This window comes from Erythranthe guttata, chromosome 6 (assembly GCF_056151865.1).
Source record: "Erythranthe guttata isolate IM_541 chromosome 6, IM_541, whole genome shotgun sequence".
NCBI lineage: Eukaryota > Viridiplantae > Streptophyta > Magnoliopsida > Lamiales > Phrymaceae > Erythranthe > Erythranthe guttata.
In genome coordinates, this window is record NC_142538.1 from 8,463,147 (window position 1) to 8,480,022 (window position 16,876).

General features: G+C 34.6%; 3 protein-coding genes and 1 non-coding gene across 4 annotated transcripts; 3 read left to right on the top strand and 1 right to left on the bottom strand.

The window, feature by feature from the left end:
- Positions 1 to 218: 218 nt before the first annotated feature.
- On the bottom strand, positions 219 to 807 carry LOC105960439 (auxin-responsive protein SAUR21). Its single transcript, XM_012984612.2, has one exon. It carries the CDS (start codon positions 696 to 698, stop codon positions 432 to 434), a length of 267 nt encoding a protein of 88 aa, XP_012840066.1. The 5' UTR covers positions 699 to 807; the 3' UTR covers positions 219 to 431.
- Positions 808 to 10,053: 9,246 nt separating this feature from the next.
- LOC148770072 (uncharacterized) lies at positions 10,054 to 11,202 on the top strand. Its single transcript, XM_088818969.1, has one exon. It carries the CDS (start codon positions 10,054 to 10,056, stop codon positions 11,200 to 11,202), a length of 1,149 nt encoding a protein of 382 aa, XP_088675095.1.
- Positions 11,203 to 13,084: 1,882 nt separating this feature from the next.
- Positions 13,085 to 13,199, top strand: LOC148770073 (U5 spliceosomal RNA). The gene has a single exon (XR_016031938.1). It is a non-coding gene; the product is annotated as a U5 spliceosomal RNA (small nuclear RNA).
- A 414-nt stretch (positions 13,200 to 13,613) lies between these two features.
- LOC148770074 (auxin-induced protein 15A-like) lies at positions 13,614 to 14,196 on the top strand. The gene has a single exon (XM_088819809.1). It carries the CDS (start codon positions 13,756 to 13,758, stop codon positions 14,020 to 14,022), a length of 267 nt encoding a protein of 88 aa, XP_088675935.1. The 5' UTR covers positions 13,614 to 13,755; the 3' UTR covers positions 14,023 to 14,196.
- The last annotated feature ends 2,680 nt before the right edge of the window (positions 14,197 to 16,876 follow it).

Genomic DNA, 16,876 nt, shown 5'->3' on the forward strand with positions numbered 1-16,876 from the left:
TTACTAATTTTAATTTGGTCACTGATAAGTTACAACATTCAAAAATATGTTTTGAAAAAGTGCCTATAATCAAATTTAATTATTATGTTTCTAACGTCTGAAAAAACATATATGGGACTTGGTTAAACTTGAGAAATTATATGGAAATTTCAATTTGTGGTATATTTGACAAGATAAAATAGCGCAAGTAAGGTATGTTAAACAAAGAACAAAAGATTGATTTGAACTGTTGAGCTCATATATATAGAATTAGTATTTCCAAATCAAATCACACAATACTTTGGCATCTTAAAATGGTTCAAAGATTTTGCTATATATCTACTCTAATTTTGTGCTTCTATACATCTTTTTTTTTTTTTTCCATTCGTCTAGAAAAGAACTAACAAGAACTAATTTTACAAAATTGTGGTCCTCCTAAACATGTATGTATATCATGTTCTGCTCAAACGAGAGGTTAAATCAATAAATAGATCTTCACTGCAAGGAATAGTGATTCCACCCATCGGATGATGGAATCCAAATTCTTCTTCGGCTTTAGATAGCAAATCTTGAAACAAAGGATTGTTCAAATATGATAATGGAATAACAAATCGCTTCTTTTGACTCTCCCCAACATAAACAGTTAAATGCCCTTTTGGAACTTCAGCTGTTCTTCTTTCGTTGGATAACGATCGTCTCAAAATTTGGCGGATTGCCATCTTCTTGTGATGTGAATCTTGCTTTAATTTGTTCAAGTAAAAACGAAGAGGTATTTGAAATAAGTGAAAGCTGAGTATTTTCAGGAGTTGGTTGTTGTATGTTTGTAGTCAAGAATGTGGTGTATATATAGGTTGTTTTCTTGAGATACTACCTAAGTGTGGTCAACATAATTGTGGTTACTCTATGAAACTCGAAAGAACATACGCATATGAAATCACATGGATTTGTCTGAAAACATGATAATAAATTCAAGCCAACATGAATTTCTGTGATCGAAAATTTAGTGTCCTACCAACTATGGCAACATGGCCCACACATTTCATTATCTCTTCTTATTAACTTAAATCCCGAATTATGCTTACTGTGTGTAACTTAGGTTTTGGTATATATCCAATTATACATATACATGTGATCTTCGGCCATTTGCTAGCGTAGTGGGCTGTTGGGTGCTAAATACCTAACACGCAATTGCACGTATCGCAAACAAGTAGTAAAAGTGGACTCGTGAGAGTCGGATGTCGATCCCACAGGGAATACTCAAATTATCTAATCCTAAGTACCAAATTCTAACAATTATGATTTTTATCCAGCCTACGCAAAGTTGTCAAATTTAATCAACTAAATAATTAAACTAATTATGAAAGCAATTAAACACGAGAAAATATCAATAAAAACGGACCTAGGATTTTATCTTCCCCCTATGCAAGAATTGCTCACCCAAAACCCCTCAATTATGAAATATATGATTCATGATTATTAACCCAAGACACTAATTTACTCATAACCCGCTGTCGCGTGTATTATGAGTCTATTATTCATAAACGATTCACTATATGTCTATGCAAATCAATTAAAAATAAAGCATTAACTAACAAGTCTCGTAAATGGCTACCTAAGGTGATATCTGTATGTCTACGACACCACATGCAATTGACACACTCATCCGGTGAAAACTACTCGAAGGCTCTTCTACCTACCGTCTAATTATCAAAATAGCTCTGTCGAGTCAATGCCAATAATCACAGATAAAGCACATAAATTGATCAGGTTCATGCACTAACAATCATAACAAGTAGAAGAAATAATCATAAAATCATAATTGCATAATCTCAAGAAAACGGGATCACCATCCCCACATAGGGTTCCAATAAAATCCTAGATTAAAAGCTTAGCTACTCGTAATTCTTATGATAAACAAAATAGAATAAATGAAATAAATAAGAAAAACTATGCTTGAGTCTTCGTTGATCTTCGTTCTCCGCGTTTTTTGGTGTAAAATTTCGTGCTTATGGTGTAGAGACATGTTGCTTTTATAGGCTTTTCTTGATAAGGAAGTAGTAGAAACCTAATAGGAATCAATTTCCGCCACTTTCCCCCATCAGGACTTGTTCTTCGATTTTCGCCATGTTGGAGTCCGAATTTTGGAATATTGTGTAAATAAGAATTGTAGCCCTTGAAATTAGCTTTCCAATGCCGCCAAAATCACCTAATTCGGAGTTTGTATGAGAGAGATATGCTCGAAATCGTGGACAGTGTCAAAGCTGTGGCGAGATTCCTTCTTCCAATTTGATTTGTTTCCTTATTTGCAACTTTTTCCTTTCTTTTTGATCTTTTTTCCTTCATGGACACCTAATTCTCGTTTTTCACCTATAAAACACAAAATCAATCAATTAAAGCACAAATATAATTAAATCTAAACAAAAGATCCACGTAAAGTAAACGTATTGAGTGTAAAATCTACACTCAACATGGGCCTCTATTTTTATTTTGTATTCACAACAAATTCAATAAGAGAAGGCTGCGGCCCCGCACATCTCATCGTATATCTCGATATTTCGTAATAAATACTAACAATTAGGAAATGTTATCCTAGATGTTATCCTAAAATTCTTAGACGGTCTTTATCGGCTGAAAAAAGATCAACCGAAGTTCCAAAGGGGCATTTGGTTGTTTACGTCGGAGAAAGTGAAAAGAAGCGATTTGTAATTCCATTATCGTATTTGAACCATCCTTCATTTCAAGAATTACTATTTCAAGCTGAAGAAGAATTCGGATTCTGTCATCCAATGGGCGGCCTTACTATTCCTTGTAGTGAGGAGTCATTCATTGGTCTCACCTCCCACTTGAGAAGAGCATAATGTATATATTAAGTCTTAGAGAAATATAATTTTTGTTAGCTAGTCTCTTTACATATTTTTCATATTTGTAAATTGTAACACACAAGTACTTTGTCGGATACAAAACGTATTCCCGAACAAATTAATGGTAATTACAAGTTCTTATCATAAGCTCTTTCTTGCACTATTTTTTTCTCAAAAAAGTTATCTCTAACTTTTTGTTTGACTAGAAAAATTAAGTAGAAATATTTAGGGTAAATAGCATCTGCGGTTAACAGTTTTGGCAGATAACCCACTCTCGTGTGCTTGTAATATCATCTCATAACCCCCTTGTGGTTGATTGGTTGTATTTGTTAGTTTTTCCGTCAAACTTAACAGCACGATCAAACTTCAAGGAGTCATCTGCATAAATTAAAGGGAAAATGTAAGCACAAGGGGGTCTCTGCAAAAAGTAGTATTTGACATTTGACACGTGCAGTTAATTTTGATGAAAAAACTAACGGGTGCTATTCCCATCAATAAACCACAAGGGGTTATGTGTTGATATTACGAGCACAACAAGGGGAGTAATCTGCAAAAACTTGTAATCACCGGGGGTTAAGTGCGATTTATTCAAATATTTAAAAGAGGAAATGTGCAAAATTATTTCTGAAAAGACAAAATATCGGAGATGGGGGAAACTGATTCAGTTTGTTTTAAGAGACCAGGTTTTCAATGAGCTGATTCAAAGGAAGAAGGCAAGGGCATTTTTGACATTCCTACACATCTACCATATATTGTGTGTGTTTGTATGGAAATTAAAAGCCTCTCTCTCTCTTTTTTTTTTTTTTGAGTAAAAATTAAAAGCCTCTCTATCCACTGACTCATACGCAGCTTTTTTAGCTTGAGGAACCACAAAGAGGAAGCATCATATACGAAGCAAGTTAACATATATTTGAGTTCCACCCTCCGGAATTTGTTGCAAAAGAGATCGTTGGAATAAAGTTTCCTCCATAATTAAAACGGTATATAGGCACTTAACCCATCTGTGGTTACAAGCTTTTGCAGATGACCCCCTTGTGCTCGAAATATGAGCACATAACCCTCTTGTAGTTTATGGAGTTGGCTTCCGTTAGTTTTTCCGTCAAACGTAACCGCGTGTTTCAAACTTTAAGGGGGTCATCAGCAAAAATGAAAGAAAATGAAAGCACAAGGGTATCATCGGTGGAATAAATATATTGATGTTTGACACATGCAGTTAAGTTTGACGGAAAAACTAACAAAAACTAGGGGTGTAAATGAGTCGAGCCGGCTCGCGAGCTTCCGGAGCTTGCTCGAAAAAAGCTCGTACTTGAGCTCGAAAAATCGAGCTCGAGCTCGAGCTAACGAGCCCAAGCTTTTCGACGAACCGGGCTCGAGCTTCATTTTAGTTGTTCGACAGCTTGCAAGCCGGCTCGCGAGCTTTACCTTTTTTTATATTCTTTAATAATATATAATAATGGATATTATTAATAATAAATAAAAAAGAATTATATTATTTTTCTAATTGAATGAAAATTTGGTTGTGCCGAGCTCGAGCTCGGGCTCATTTGGCATACGAGCTCGAGCTCCTTAGAAACACAACGAGCTCGAGCTCGAGCTGAAAATTAAAGGCTCGTTGAGTTCAAGCTCGAGCTCGAGCCTTGTATAGTTCTAGCGAGCTCGAGCTCGAGCTCGCGAAATAAGGCGAGCTTGGCTCGAGCTCAGCTCGTTTACACCCCTAACGGAAGCTACCCCATCAACCACAATGGGATTTTGTGCTGATATACAAGCACAAGGGGATTATCTGTAAAAGTTTGTAACCACGGAGTTAAGTGCTATTTACCGTAATTAAAATTGACTATGTTTGTGATATTGATAAATAGTTTGATTTCTTTCAGTCCATTGCAGCAGTAAATGCTCAAGCTTTAGAGACTTGGGAATTTACACGATGACAAGTGGTCGTATGACGATTCCACACAGACAAGATATACACGCTCCAGGTTACGAAAATCCGCTCATTTGTGGAACTTTAATTAGACTACCACAAATAATATTGATGGTTTCAAGAGATCTGGGGTATAGATTTCGATGCTACAAAGTTACGTTCCTCTTTAGCCAAGGCTATCTTAGAAATGTAAAAGTTCTTGAGATGACGGAGATTATTCACCGTGACGCTTCGTAAACCCTAGCATAATTCGAGAAACATACTTTCTACCAAAGGACAAGTAGAGATTATCTTCTGAAAAGTGTCGTCCTCAGTATGTACTTGTACGAGATGAAGTTTCTTCGGATGCTTACACAGTACTCTCCTTTCAATAGCCTTTTGCTCCAACACAATTTTTTTCACATGCAAAGGTTGGAGTGATTCGGTTTCAAATACTACAACGGGGAGATGAATAAATCCCGAACTTTGTTCCGAATGATTATAAAGACAAAGCTTCTTCATAACCATAATCGGGAGTATTCGAATCCATTTCTCAAGAAGCGAAACTGCTTCGTGATCCGAAATGCAAAGATGAAATTCGTCTACGTACATCCTTTGATCACAATATATCTGTAAAGTGTTGTCGACGGCGGATAGAAATTCTTGTTTGTTACCTTTGTAGCTTGTGTCAGAAAAATCATGATGAGGGCGAGTACAACAATTGCAACGCCATGACTTTCACAAGACAAATGTTTGGGCAGCCTCGTCTTGGGAGAGGAAATACAGTATTTGTTGTGAGATGCCTTTTTTGGCAACTCGGGATATCCTATCCATGGAGTTCGACGGACTAAATTTTTAGTTAGGGGCTAGGTAATATGATTTTTTCATAAATTTTGACCTTTTTCTTTTTCATGACTTTCATGTTAGAGTCGATGAACTAAAATTCGACAAATCCGAATCGAAATCAACTATTTTGGGAAAATTCTACTGTTTTCAGAGAAAAAAAAAGCTAAATTTAATTTGGATTCCTATTTCGATTTTATTTTAATTTAAAAACGATTTCAATTTTACAAGCTTGAATTTTTTTAGAATTTTGAAAGTTTGACAGATATTTTATGCTTGCAATAAAAAGCAAAACAATTTTTTAGTTAGAGGAAACTCCTAAAACCAATTTTCATTAGATATCTATACATCTATCTATATCTATACATATTATCAAAGTGTGAATGTAGTTGGTGTTTCTTCCGTTTCTTCCCTTTTTTGTACGTATAAAAATACCCCCACAAAATATAGTTCAAAATCATATTTTAAGGGCAATAATATAATTTACACTAATGTTAATAATTAACCTTTTATCATTCATTGTATTAAGAATAAAAACCGGTCACCAAAAACTATCATGCATTTATAATACAAAATATTAACCATCACACAATAATAATGCAATTCATGGAAGGAATTCATATATTTTTATAAAATGGCACTTCAATACCAAAGTTCTTATGATTTAATTAAAAAAATTGTAACTTTAAAACAAAAAACCCAAAATTTCTAATATGATATAGTTCAAAATCATATTTTAAGGGCAATAATATAATTTACACTAATGCTAATAATTAACCTTTTATCATTCATTGTATTAAGAATAAAAACCGGTCACCAAAAACTGTCATGCATTTATAATGCATTTATAATACAAAATATAAACCATCACACAATAATAATGCAATTCGTGGTAGGATTGTGCATGGATCGGTTTTAACCACCAACCAACCCATTTTCAACCCACAATTTGTGATGGTTAATCAACCATCAACCGACCCATTTAAGTTGGGTCGATAATGTTAACCAACCCATGTATAGTTGGGTCGATAATAGTTTTTAATATGCTAAAAAGTTGGTTAGTCGGTTAATATCGGCCAACCAACTTTATTCATTAATTTATTATTTATTAATTCTAATTAAAATATTTAATATTTTTAATTTCAAATTTCTATTTTATATCACATTTATTAAATTGTTTAATATTGACCAAAATCCTAAAAGCAATAAATCTAACCTAATTATCTAATTTGAACTATTTTAATTTTAAAACATATATTCTAAATATTTAGACGATAATTATCTGTTGTACTATTTACGTTTAATTGCAATATATATGCCCGTAATGTTTTGATTTTTTCATTTCAATATTATTGAACTAGTCGCATTTAATTTATAAAAGATATAGCGTTGTAACAAGTAATAAAATATTAAAAAAAAAATTACAAAATATTTAGATGGATGACCCATCAACCAAACCACCAACCAACCCATTAAATTAGTTTTCAACCATCACCCAACCCAAGTAAATTGGGTCGATTACGGTTTCCAATATTTACCAAAGTTGGTTGGATGGGTTGGGTTGGTTTTATGGCTGGTTTTTAACCAAACCAACCAAACGCACAACCCTAATTCGTGGAAGTAATTCATATATTTTTATAAAATGGCACTTCAATACCAAAGTTCTTATGATTTAATTAAAAAAAATTGTAACTTTAAGACAAAAAACCCAAAATTTCTAATATGATTTAATTAACGGAAAATTAGCAAGAACCCCTTATCTAGAAAATGTAGTTAAGGAAACACCCCTTAAAAAATATTAGAGAAAATTCCCTTAGCTAATATTCCATCCAAGTGATATTTTCAATCCAAACATACCCTTATTTGATTATAACTATTTTAACCCTAATTATTTATCATTTTTCCAAACCTTTTTTTTCCTCTACGCCGTTTCTCTCGCTTGTCTTCTCAGCAGATCTTAGACCACTATCTCCCCCTCCGCCACCGCCATGGCCAAAATCACGAACCACTTCTGGAAATCCACGACGACTGACTATGGCGACGACGCGACGGAGGATCCTGCGCTCGCGAATACCCCAATAGCGTTCCCATTACTCATAGTTTCTTGAGTTTGCGAAGATTTCTTCTTTGTCGCTGCAATTATGAAATTTTAATGATTTTGCTACCTCTTTTTGGATATGACAGTGGTCATGAAGAAAATTGGGTTTGGGTGACTTTGTTTTTTGTGGTTTTGTTTGGGTTTTATTTTTCATTAAAAACCGTCATTATATGGCAGTGTGGTGGTGGTGGTGTTGTGAGGCGGCGGCGTGGTGACGAGGAGGAACAAATCTAGGGTTTTTTGGTAGATCAGGCGGAGGACGGCACATGTAGAGAAATTCGCGCATGCTGGACTCTTAATCGACTATGTGTTTTTTTGGTAGTCGATCAAGTTAATCGACTATGCTCTGGTAGTCGATTAAGTTAATCGATTATGCTTTGGTAGTCGATTAAAGTGTTAATCGACTATGCTCTGTTAGTCGATTAAAGTGTTAATCGACTGTTCTGGTAGTCGATTAAGGTTACTTGATTTCATTTTCTAATTTTTGTGTATTGATTCCGAGTTGTAGAAATTAATTACAATTTATGTATATTATTTGTTATGTAAAAAAAATGTCGATTTTTGTTTTTACATAGTTGTAATTTTTATTTTTATTTTTAATAGTCAGTTCCTTAATCGACTATGATGATATTTCATAGTCGATTAATATATCGAATAGAGAAAAGGTTAAAATATGAAGAAAAAAAACGGCTGATGAAGTGGCATGGACATAATTGGTGATAGTGCTGATGAGATGGCAAAGACATAATTGGATAAATGGGTGGCTTAAATTAGGAAGGGATTTTTTCTCAAATGGTGAAAAATAGTTTGTGCTCTCCCTATTAAAAGAAGTATTGAGGAGGTTATATCAAAGAGCTCATTTAAATAAAAAGATGTCAACTCGGGAGCCATGTTTCCTTCCTTTCATTTCTCTCCCGTTCCTAAATCCTAGAGTTTGGTAAATAGATAAATTTTAACAGATAATTTAAAGAACAAATCCTTCTAATCAAAACTGAAATCAACCTCTGTTAATAAAATTGGTAATTTCCAATCTCTGTTTTGACGATGATACTCTTATTTTCTGCCAAGCCACGGAGGCGAATGCTACCACTCTTCAAACCATTTTGAATAAATACGCAAGAACTTTTGGGCAAGTGATTAACTTTGAAAAATCAACGATGACTTTCTGCCCAATGACTACACAGGAGAGACGAGATGCAATTCAGCAAATCTTGGGGTTTCAAATTGTTGACTGACACGAAAAGTATTTTGGGTATGCCCGCTAACATGGGCCGATCGAGGAAAGATATTTTTGCTTTTCTCCGGGATAGGATCTGGTCCAAAATCAAAGGATGGGGCGAGAAGCAACTTTCACAAGCAGGGAAGGAGGTTTTAATCAAGGCAGTCTTGCAAGCGATCCCATCATATATTATGGATTAAATTGCAAATACTACCCCTGTGTTATCTCGAAATAGCAAAAACCCCCCTGTGATAAATAAACTAGCAAAAACCCCCCTGTGAAATTTAGTCAAAGGCAGAATCCCCCCTAGCTGATTTTTTAGACTTGAAATGACAAAATTGTCCCTCAAAAATGTATTTATATATATACATATTATATGTATATTTATTATTTTTAATTTATTTGTTTAGAAATTAAAAAAAATAGTAAACAACTAAATTGATTATTTTTTAAATAAAATAATTAAAATATTTATAAAATATAAGAATTTATTAATTGCAAGACTCCAGGGGTATTTGTGTCTTTTTATATAAAGTCAACCCTCAAATAGTTCCATAGGGGGGTTTTTGCTATTTAAATAATTTCACAGGGGGGTTTTTGCTAGTTTATTTATCACAGGGGGGTTTTTGCTATTTCAAGATTACACAGGGGTAGTTTTTGCAGTTTACTCTGTATTATGAGTTGTTTTTTGCTTCCGGATAGTATCCTCAAGGAAATGGAAACACCTATCAGAAGGTACTGGTGGGGTGATGGTGAGAACCGAAAAATTCACTGGTTGGCATGGAATCAACTATGCAAATCAAAGGCCGACGGAGAATTAGGTTTTCGGGACATGAAATGGTTCAATATTGCATTGCTGGCCAAGCAAGTCTGGAGGATCTTGACTCAGCCCCATCTTCTGCTCTCTAAGATTTTGAAAGCTCGCTATTTTCCCCATTGTGATGTGCTTACGGCTGATATTGGGAGGCGCCCATCGGCGACTTGGAGGAGCATATGGATGGCTTGAGATTATTTACGGCTGGGAATTAGAAGGAGGATTGGTAATGGGAAATCTACTTCTATTTGGGCGGATCCATGGCTCTCCGATGATGGCGCTTTTCAAGTTTTTACAAAAAGGCCAATTTATTCCTCCTTTCCGAACACAGTTTCAGACATGATAGATGCTAATACAGGTTCATGGAATATTGCGGCTTTAGAAGAATGGTTATGGCCAATCGACAAGGACATAATATTAGCGGTTCCGATCGGAGGTTCGATGACTGAGGATAGATGGATATGGCATTATACTACCCATGGCAGGTTTACCGTTCGTTCATGCTATCACACTTTGCTCTCTAGATGTCAAACAATTACTGGCGGGGTAACTACGATTAATTGGAAACTTGTGTGGAATCTTCTTATCCCTCCTAAGATTCGCATCTTTATTTGGAGAGCCTGCTCTAATATTTTACCAACGAGAGCGGAGTTATATCGGAGGAAAATAGTGGCAGACCCTTTATGTCGACGATGCGGTTCTGTGCCCGAGACTTTTCTCCATATTATTAAATGCTGCCACGAGTCGCAAGAGATATGGCGTTCACATGTGTTTTATAGGGTTGCAGGTAACCCACCTCTGTCCACCTGGATTTGGATGATGCAACAACAACAAAGTTTAGATCCCAATACTTTTCACCTAGCAATTGTTATCACGTGGAAATTGTGGGATAATTGGAACAAAGTGATTCATGGCGAGGAGGGGAGCCCAACGTCGGAAGTAATAAGCTGGTGTTTTAATTATCTGAATACTTATAAGGCAGCCCAAATCCGATTCACTCACAGCAAGGATAAGATGCACCCAGCCGTCTGGAAACCACCGGAGCACGGAGAGATTAAAATCAACTTTGATGTCACATTTCCCAAGGAGAAAGATTACTATGTTCTGGCAAATGTCGCTCGTGATTGGCAAGGAAAATGCCTTTGGTGGCATGCCAAAACAATTCAAGGACGACCCAAGGTTGTCGAAGGAGAAGCCCATGCGGCACTTCATGCAATTTCAAAGGCGCATGAACTTGGCTCATCGGCCGTGACTCTAGAAGGAGATAACCTTCAAATTATGACGGCACTACGGGAACGTAATGCCTCCGAAGCATCGTTTGGAGCCCTCATTGATGAATGTTTACGTACTTCTAATCTTTTTAATTCATGCAATTTTGCTTTCGTCAAGCGCTCGGGAAATCTTCTTGCCCACGCTATTGCTACCACCTCTGATCTTGGTTGTATTGGCGGTGATGTTCTGCCTTTGAACTTGGCTCATATTGCCTAATAAATTTTCAGTTATTCCTCAAAAAAAAAAAGTTGGTAAGTTATTTTGCTTATATTTCATACCTTTCTCTTCGAAAATTAATTTTTATATTAATACTTTATGTAATTAAAATAGCTTTCAAAATTAGTATTTTATAATATAAAAATGGTTAAAATTGATTTTGCACCCCAGTACTATGCGAAAGGTATCATTTACACCCCCCAAAGTATAGAAAACATCAAACGCCCCCTATTTTTTTATTATCGATGGTTAAAATTTTAACGGTGTTAAATTTGAGCAAGAAATGACTATTTTACCCTCCTGTATGTATGATATAATCCCTAATTGTTTTAATATTTATTTTTGTGGATTGTTAACGATTTTTTAGGTTCATTTAAATAGATATTTTTTGTCGATTTTAGTGTTTCATTTTAGGGGTTTTCAATTTTATATTTTTGGGGGTTTCGCCATTAGAATATGAAACCTTTGGCTTTATATTTGCAATTCTCTCATAAGGTTTTATTTCAATTTTAGTTTTTTTTAGATTTCAGGGGTTTTTAGTTTCTTTTTTTGGGTTTTGCATTGATGATCTGCAAAGCTTCATTTTAATTGATTCGACTTTTCAATTTTTTATGCATAAAGAAAAGAGAAAAGGTTGAAAATAGTGAAAAAAAAAATGACCGGATAAAGTGAAATAAAAGGGTTGAAAAAAGCAAAAAATCTGGTGAATAATGGCCAAAATTATAGATATTTTTTGGGGTATATTCGTAAAAAAAAAACCAACAACTCTTAGCAAGAGCCGGTCAAAAGGTTTGACTAACGGAATTAGTAAAAAAACTAACGGGAGAGGGGTGTTTGATGTTTTTAATACATCAGAGAGGGTAAATGATACGTTTCACATAATACATGGATGCAAAATGAATTTTACCCCATAAAAAATATATAAAATTAATAAAAATATATAAATGGGTTGTGTATAGGGCGTTTAAGAGTGCATATGTTCAAAATCCGTATCCACTACAGGTGAATATTTTAAAAAAGCGTACCCGGCGATTAGCAAACGGGGCGAGGTGGGACGGGGCGGGTTAAATTGCCATTCCTAATTTCAATTTTGATGCATGGGATACAATCATTATCAAAAATAATTATATTTAGATAATTTTCCTTTATCGTGGCAATATCAATTTTGTCACAAGTCAACCTAAACTCCAAACAACGTAGTCTCATATTTAGGACACAAATCGTCACATAAATAGTAAATAAAGTATTCAAAAATTCAGAGGAAACTATAGTGGGAAATGATTTCTTTATCTGGATAAATAGAAGGGAACGGAATTAGATGAATTATTTTTAATGTCGAATTAGTCTTCGTCACAACACAAAATAAATTATGAAATATCGGATATTTACCCAATAGAAGTAAAATTTGTCGCAACAACAGTACACACCTAACCCATAAATCACTCGCGTTGTTTCTTGTGACAAATTATTATAATTGCCATATAATCACATTTTATGTGACAAGATGTAGTTTTGTCCCGTAAAGTTTCTGGTTATGTACAACTTTGTATTTTTTCACAATAGCTTGTTACTACTGTGACAAATTCGCAATTCGTCGACAAATTCACAATTCGTCACAAGATGATCTTTCTTGTAGTGGTTTAACTTATTTCATCTGATCTTCTACTTCGTCTATTTAGTAAAATCGTAAATCACGTGCGTAGCACGTGGTACTTACTAGTACACAGAAAAGTATGTTAGAAACGTATATTTATAGCCAGAGATTTCATGAACCCCAACAATTGAATTTAGCAGAAGAGTTTATAACTAGTGCTGATTGCTCGATGCTTCTATTTTGGCTCGATATATAAATACGAGGACATATTTTCGTTCTCCAATAAGCAGCTGCGCAGTGAGCACACAACGAACTATTCTTTCGCCTTACACTAAAGAATACCGTGTGCTCACTGCTATTCAAGTAGCATACGCCTCTTTTTGGAGGGTTAATTTCTTTTTCGGAAGGCACCCCTACTAAATCTAGTTCAATTTTTGGCAAGAAACATAATCACATGAGATACCTAGTTCTTCCACCATATATCTGAAAGCAAAATGATGAATGCATAATAATGAAGATATACATTCATTTTATCACATGGTGGGCCAACTTAACATATATAGACAACTTGGTGTACACATCAAATCTTGTTATTGCAATAGGCCATCTAGACTTTATTAGAGGGCCATTTTATCATAGTTGATAGGAAACAATATTTTCAAATCACACAAATTGTTGCTGCTTATAATCTTTCTAATAAATTAAAAAACAAATCCATGTGACTCCATATGTACATGTTTTCTCAAGTTTCATAGACCACCACATATCCATTTTATTATCTTGATTATTTATCAAGTATATGGAATTAATAGTTCACCTATATATACAACACCATTTCTTGATTTCAACCATCAACAAATCCTCCGAAATACTCTTACCTTTCTCTCCTTTCACTCATTTCATAATACTCTAAACATATCCGATTTCGGCTTTTAAGCAAGATTCATTTCATACAAAAAATGGCCATCCGACAAATGTTGAGACGATCTTTATCCAACGAAAGAAAATCAGCTGAAGTTCCAAAGGGTCATTTGGCTGTTTATGTTGGGGACAATGAAAAGAAGCGATTTGTTATTCCATTATCGTACTTAAACCATCCTTTGTTTCAAGATTTGCTATTTCAAGCCGAAGAAGAATTCGGATTCCATCACCCGATGGGTGGAATCACTATTCCTTGCAGTGAAGATCTATTTGTTGATTTAACTTCTCGTTTGAGCAGAACATGATCGATATACATGTGTAGGAGGATCACAATTTTGTAGCATTAGTTTTTTTTTCTTTTTTCAAGAAGGGTTCTTCTTCCTGTTCCTTCTATACTAGACAAACATAATAGTTTATCAGTCAAGAAATGTACAGAAGCACACAATTATTAGAGTGTATACACAAAACACTTTGATTCAGTTTAAGATGCCAAAGCATTGTTTGGTTTGAGTTGGAAATACTATTACTATATGAACTCAACAATTCAAATCAATCTTCTGTTCTTAGTCTTAACATAGCTTGATTATATTGTCATTATTGCCTGCTAAGTCAAGAAGACCGATGCATTAAATGATAATTATAAAAAGATTAGTTTTGTTTTATAAAATTTTAATTCAACATAAGTTAACTTTTACATTGGTAGAATTTTTTTTTATTTAAAAAAAAAATAAAATTTAACTTTTCTTTTTTTTTTTTTTCCGGCCGCGGGTTGTCGGAGCTCCAGTTAGTTACAGTCCTTTGTAAGACTTCTTTCACCCTTGAGAACATGTCTAAATACTAAAATAATTATCTGTCATTTGTTGGTTACATGGGAATGTGATCTTTCCGAATAATGAAAGAATCAAATTCAGTGAGCACCTGAATCGAGACGGTACGTAGTTTGTTGGTCCTGGTTAATGGTGGTGAACTGGGATTTTGTGGATGTGATGACAGTGTTTGTTGGGATCAATTTGGTCATCACTCCTCCAACAGTTTCAATGCTGAGGTCAATGGAGACACATCCAATGGAGGTCATTCTTAAAAGGAAATAAACCCTCCAAAAAGAGGCATATGCTACTTGAATTAGTAAAAGGCGAAAGAAGAGTTCGCTATGTGCTCGGTGTGTCGCTGCGTGAATTAGAACATGTACTGCACTTGTATTTATCTCTCTTGCTATAACCAATTATATAGTTATTTTTCTATGTGGGATTCTTTCTCTGAACCAAAATAGGCAAAATGGCTCAGGACTGGTATTCAAAGTTTGTCATATGTATTACGATTAATTTGTCCGGGAATACAATTTGTATCCGACAAAGCATCTTTTGTGTTTACAAATACTAAAATATATAAATCTAGCTAGCAAAAAAATAAATGCTCTAAGACCTAATATTATGCTCTGCTCAAGCGAGATGTAATATCAATGAATGACTCCTCACTGCAAGGAATTGTGAGGCCGCCCATTGGATGATGAAATCCAAATTCTTGTTCAGCTTGGCATAGCAATTCTTGAAACGAAGGATGATTTAAGTATGATAGTGGAATAACAAATCGCGTCTTATTGTTTTCTCCAACATAAACAGCCAAATGCCCCTTTGGAACTTCAGTTGACCTCTTTTCAGCCGATAAAGACCGTCTTAGAATATTGTGAAAAGCCATCGATTTTTGTTGAAATAAATATATATATATGAGAGTTTTGTGAAGCAAGTGAAATATGAGAAGTAGTTGAGTTGTGAGTTTTGAAGGTGGGTTGTGACTTGTGAGCATATATATATATAGAGATGAAGTTGTAAATGGTATATCCAAATTAGATGGATTGAGTGGTGATGAAAAGGCCAAAGGATATGTGGTGGCCGGAGAAGTTAGAGAAACAAAAGCACATGAAGAATCACATGTTTTTGTCCTTTAATTTGTGTGATTGAAAATTTAATGTCCTACAAACTATGGCAACAGCCAACATGGCCCTTAATCATGACCATACAACATATCATCACTAGCTTTCTCTTTCTGATCTAGTAATTAATTTGACAATATATCTATATATTTATCTTTTATTTCTATTTTGGCCACATTTTTTTGGAGGGTCCTATGAAATAGGTTTTCTTGCTGTTGCTGTTGGTAAATCATTAATTATTTTGGTCTAAAATGTTGTGAAAGATTGTTCATGTGCTTTTGTTTCTTCAAGTGTGCCAGAAACGACGTAAACATTGGCCTCAATCCACCTATATTCTCAAGTATACATACATTTCTTCAAGTGTACTTCCACCTATATATATATGTGCAATGACACATTTCTAAACTCACAAGTAACAACCAGCTTTCAAAACTGAATTTCTCACAATTCACTTGCTTCACAAAACACTCATTTATTCCTTATTTTTCATCTTCAGCTTCACAAATTAAATATTTATTGTAACAAATTCGATGGCTATTCACAAAATTCTTAGACGGTCTTTATCGGCTGAAAACAGGTCAACTGAAGTTCCAAAGGAGCATTTGGGTGTTTATGTTGGAGAAAGTGAAAAGAAACGATTTATTATTCCATTATCATATTTGAACAATCGTACATTTCAAGATTTGCTATCCCTACTGTTGGTGGTAATATCTACACGCAAATGCACGTATCGACGTATCGTACAAGTAATAAAGTGGATTTTTAAGTCCAAGTATCGGTCCCACAGAGAATATTTAATTATCTAATCCTAGACGCTAAATTCTACCAATTGCTATTAACCCCACCCTACACAGTCAAAAGAGGATTAATAAACTAAATTAACTAAACTAAATTAAGCAAATTAAAAAAGACAAGAGCATGAAAGCAATTAAAAGCGACGATTTAATCAGAGTAAACAGGCCTAGGATTTTATTTTCCCCCCTATGTGATTATTACTCCCCCAATTCCTTCAATTATGCAAGTAATTAACTTGGATTATTAACCTGAGATGCTAAATTAATCATAACCTGCTTCCGCGTGTATTACGATTCTAATACTCTAGATTCAATTATTGTATTCCTACGCAATTAATTCTAGAACACAACATTAATCATAAATCTCAATAATTGCTACCTAAGAGATTAACTATATTCCTATGTTAATACCACAAAGGCTCTTCTACCACAGTT

What these genes read in the sequence shown, in the direction of transcription:
- LOC105960439 (XM_012984612.2), bottom strand. Translation starts at nt 698, where the DNA reads ATGGCAATCCGCCAAATTTTGAGACGATCGTTATCCAACGAAAGAAGA.
- LOC148770072 (XM_088818969.1), top strand. Translation starts at nt 10,054, where the DNA reads ATGATAGATGCTAATACAGGTTCATGGAATATTGCGGCTTTAGAAGAA.
- LOC148770074 (XM_088819809.1), top strand. Translation starts at nt 13,756, where the DNA reads ATGGCCATCCGACAAATGTTGAGACGATCTTTATCCAACGAAAGAAAA.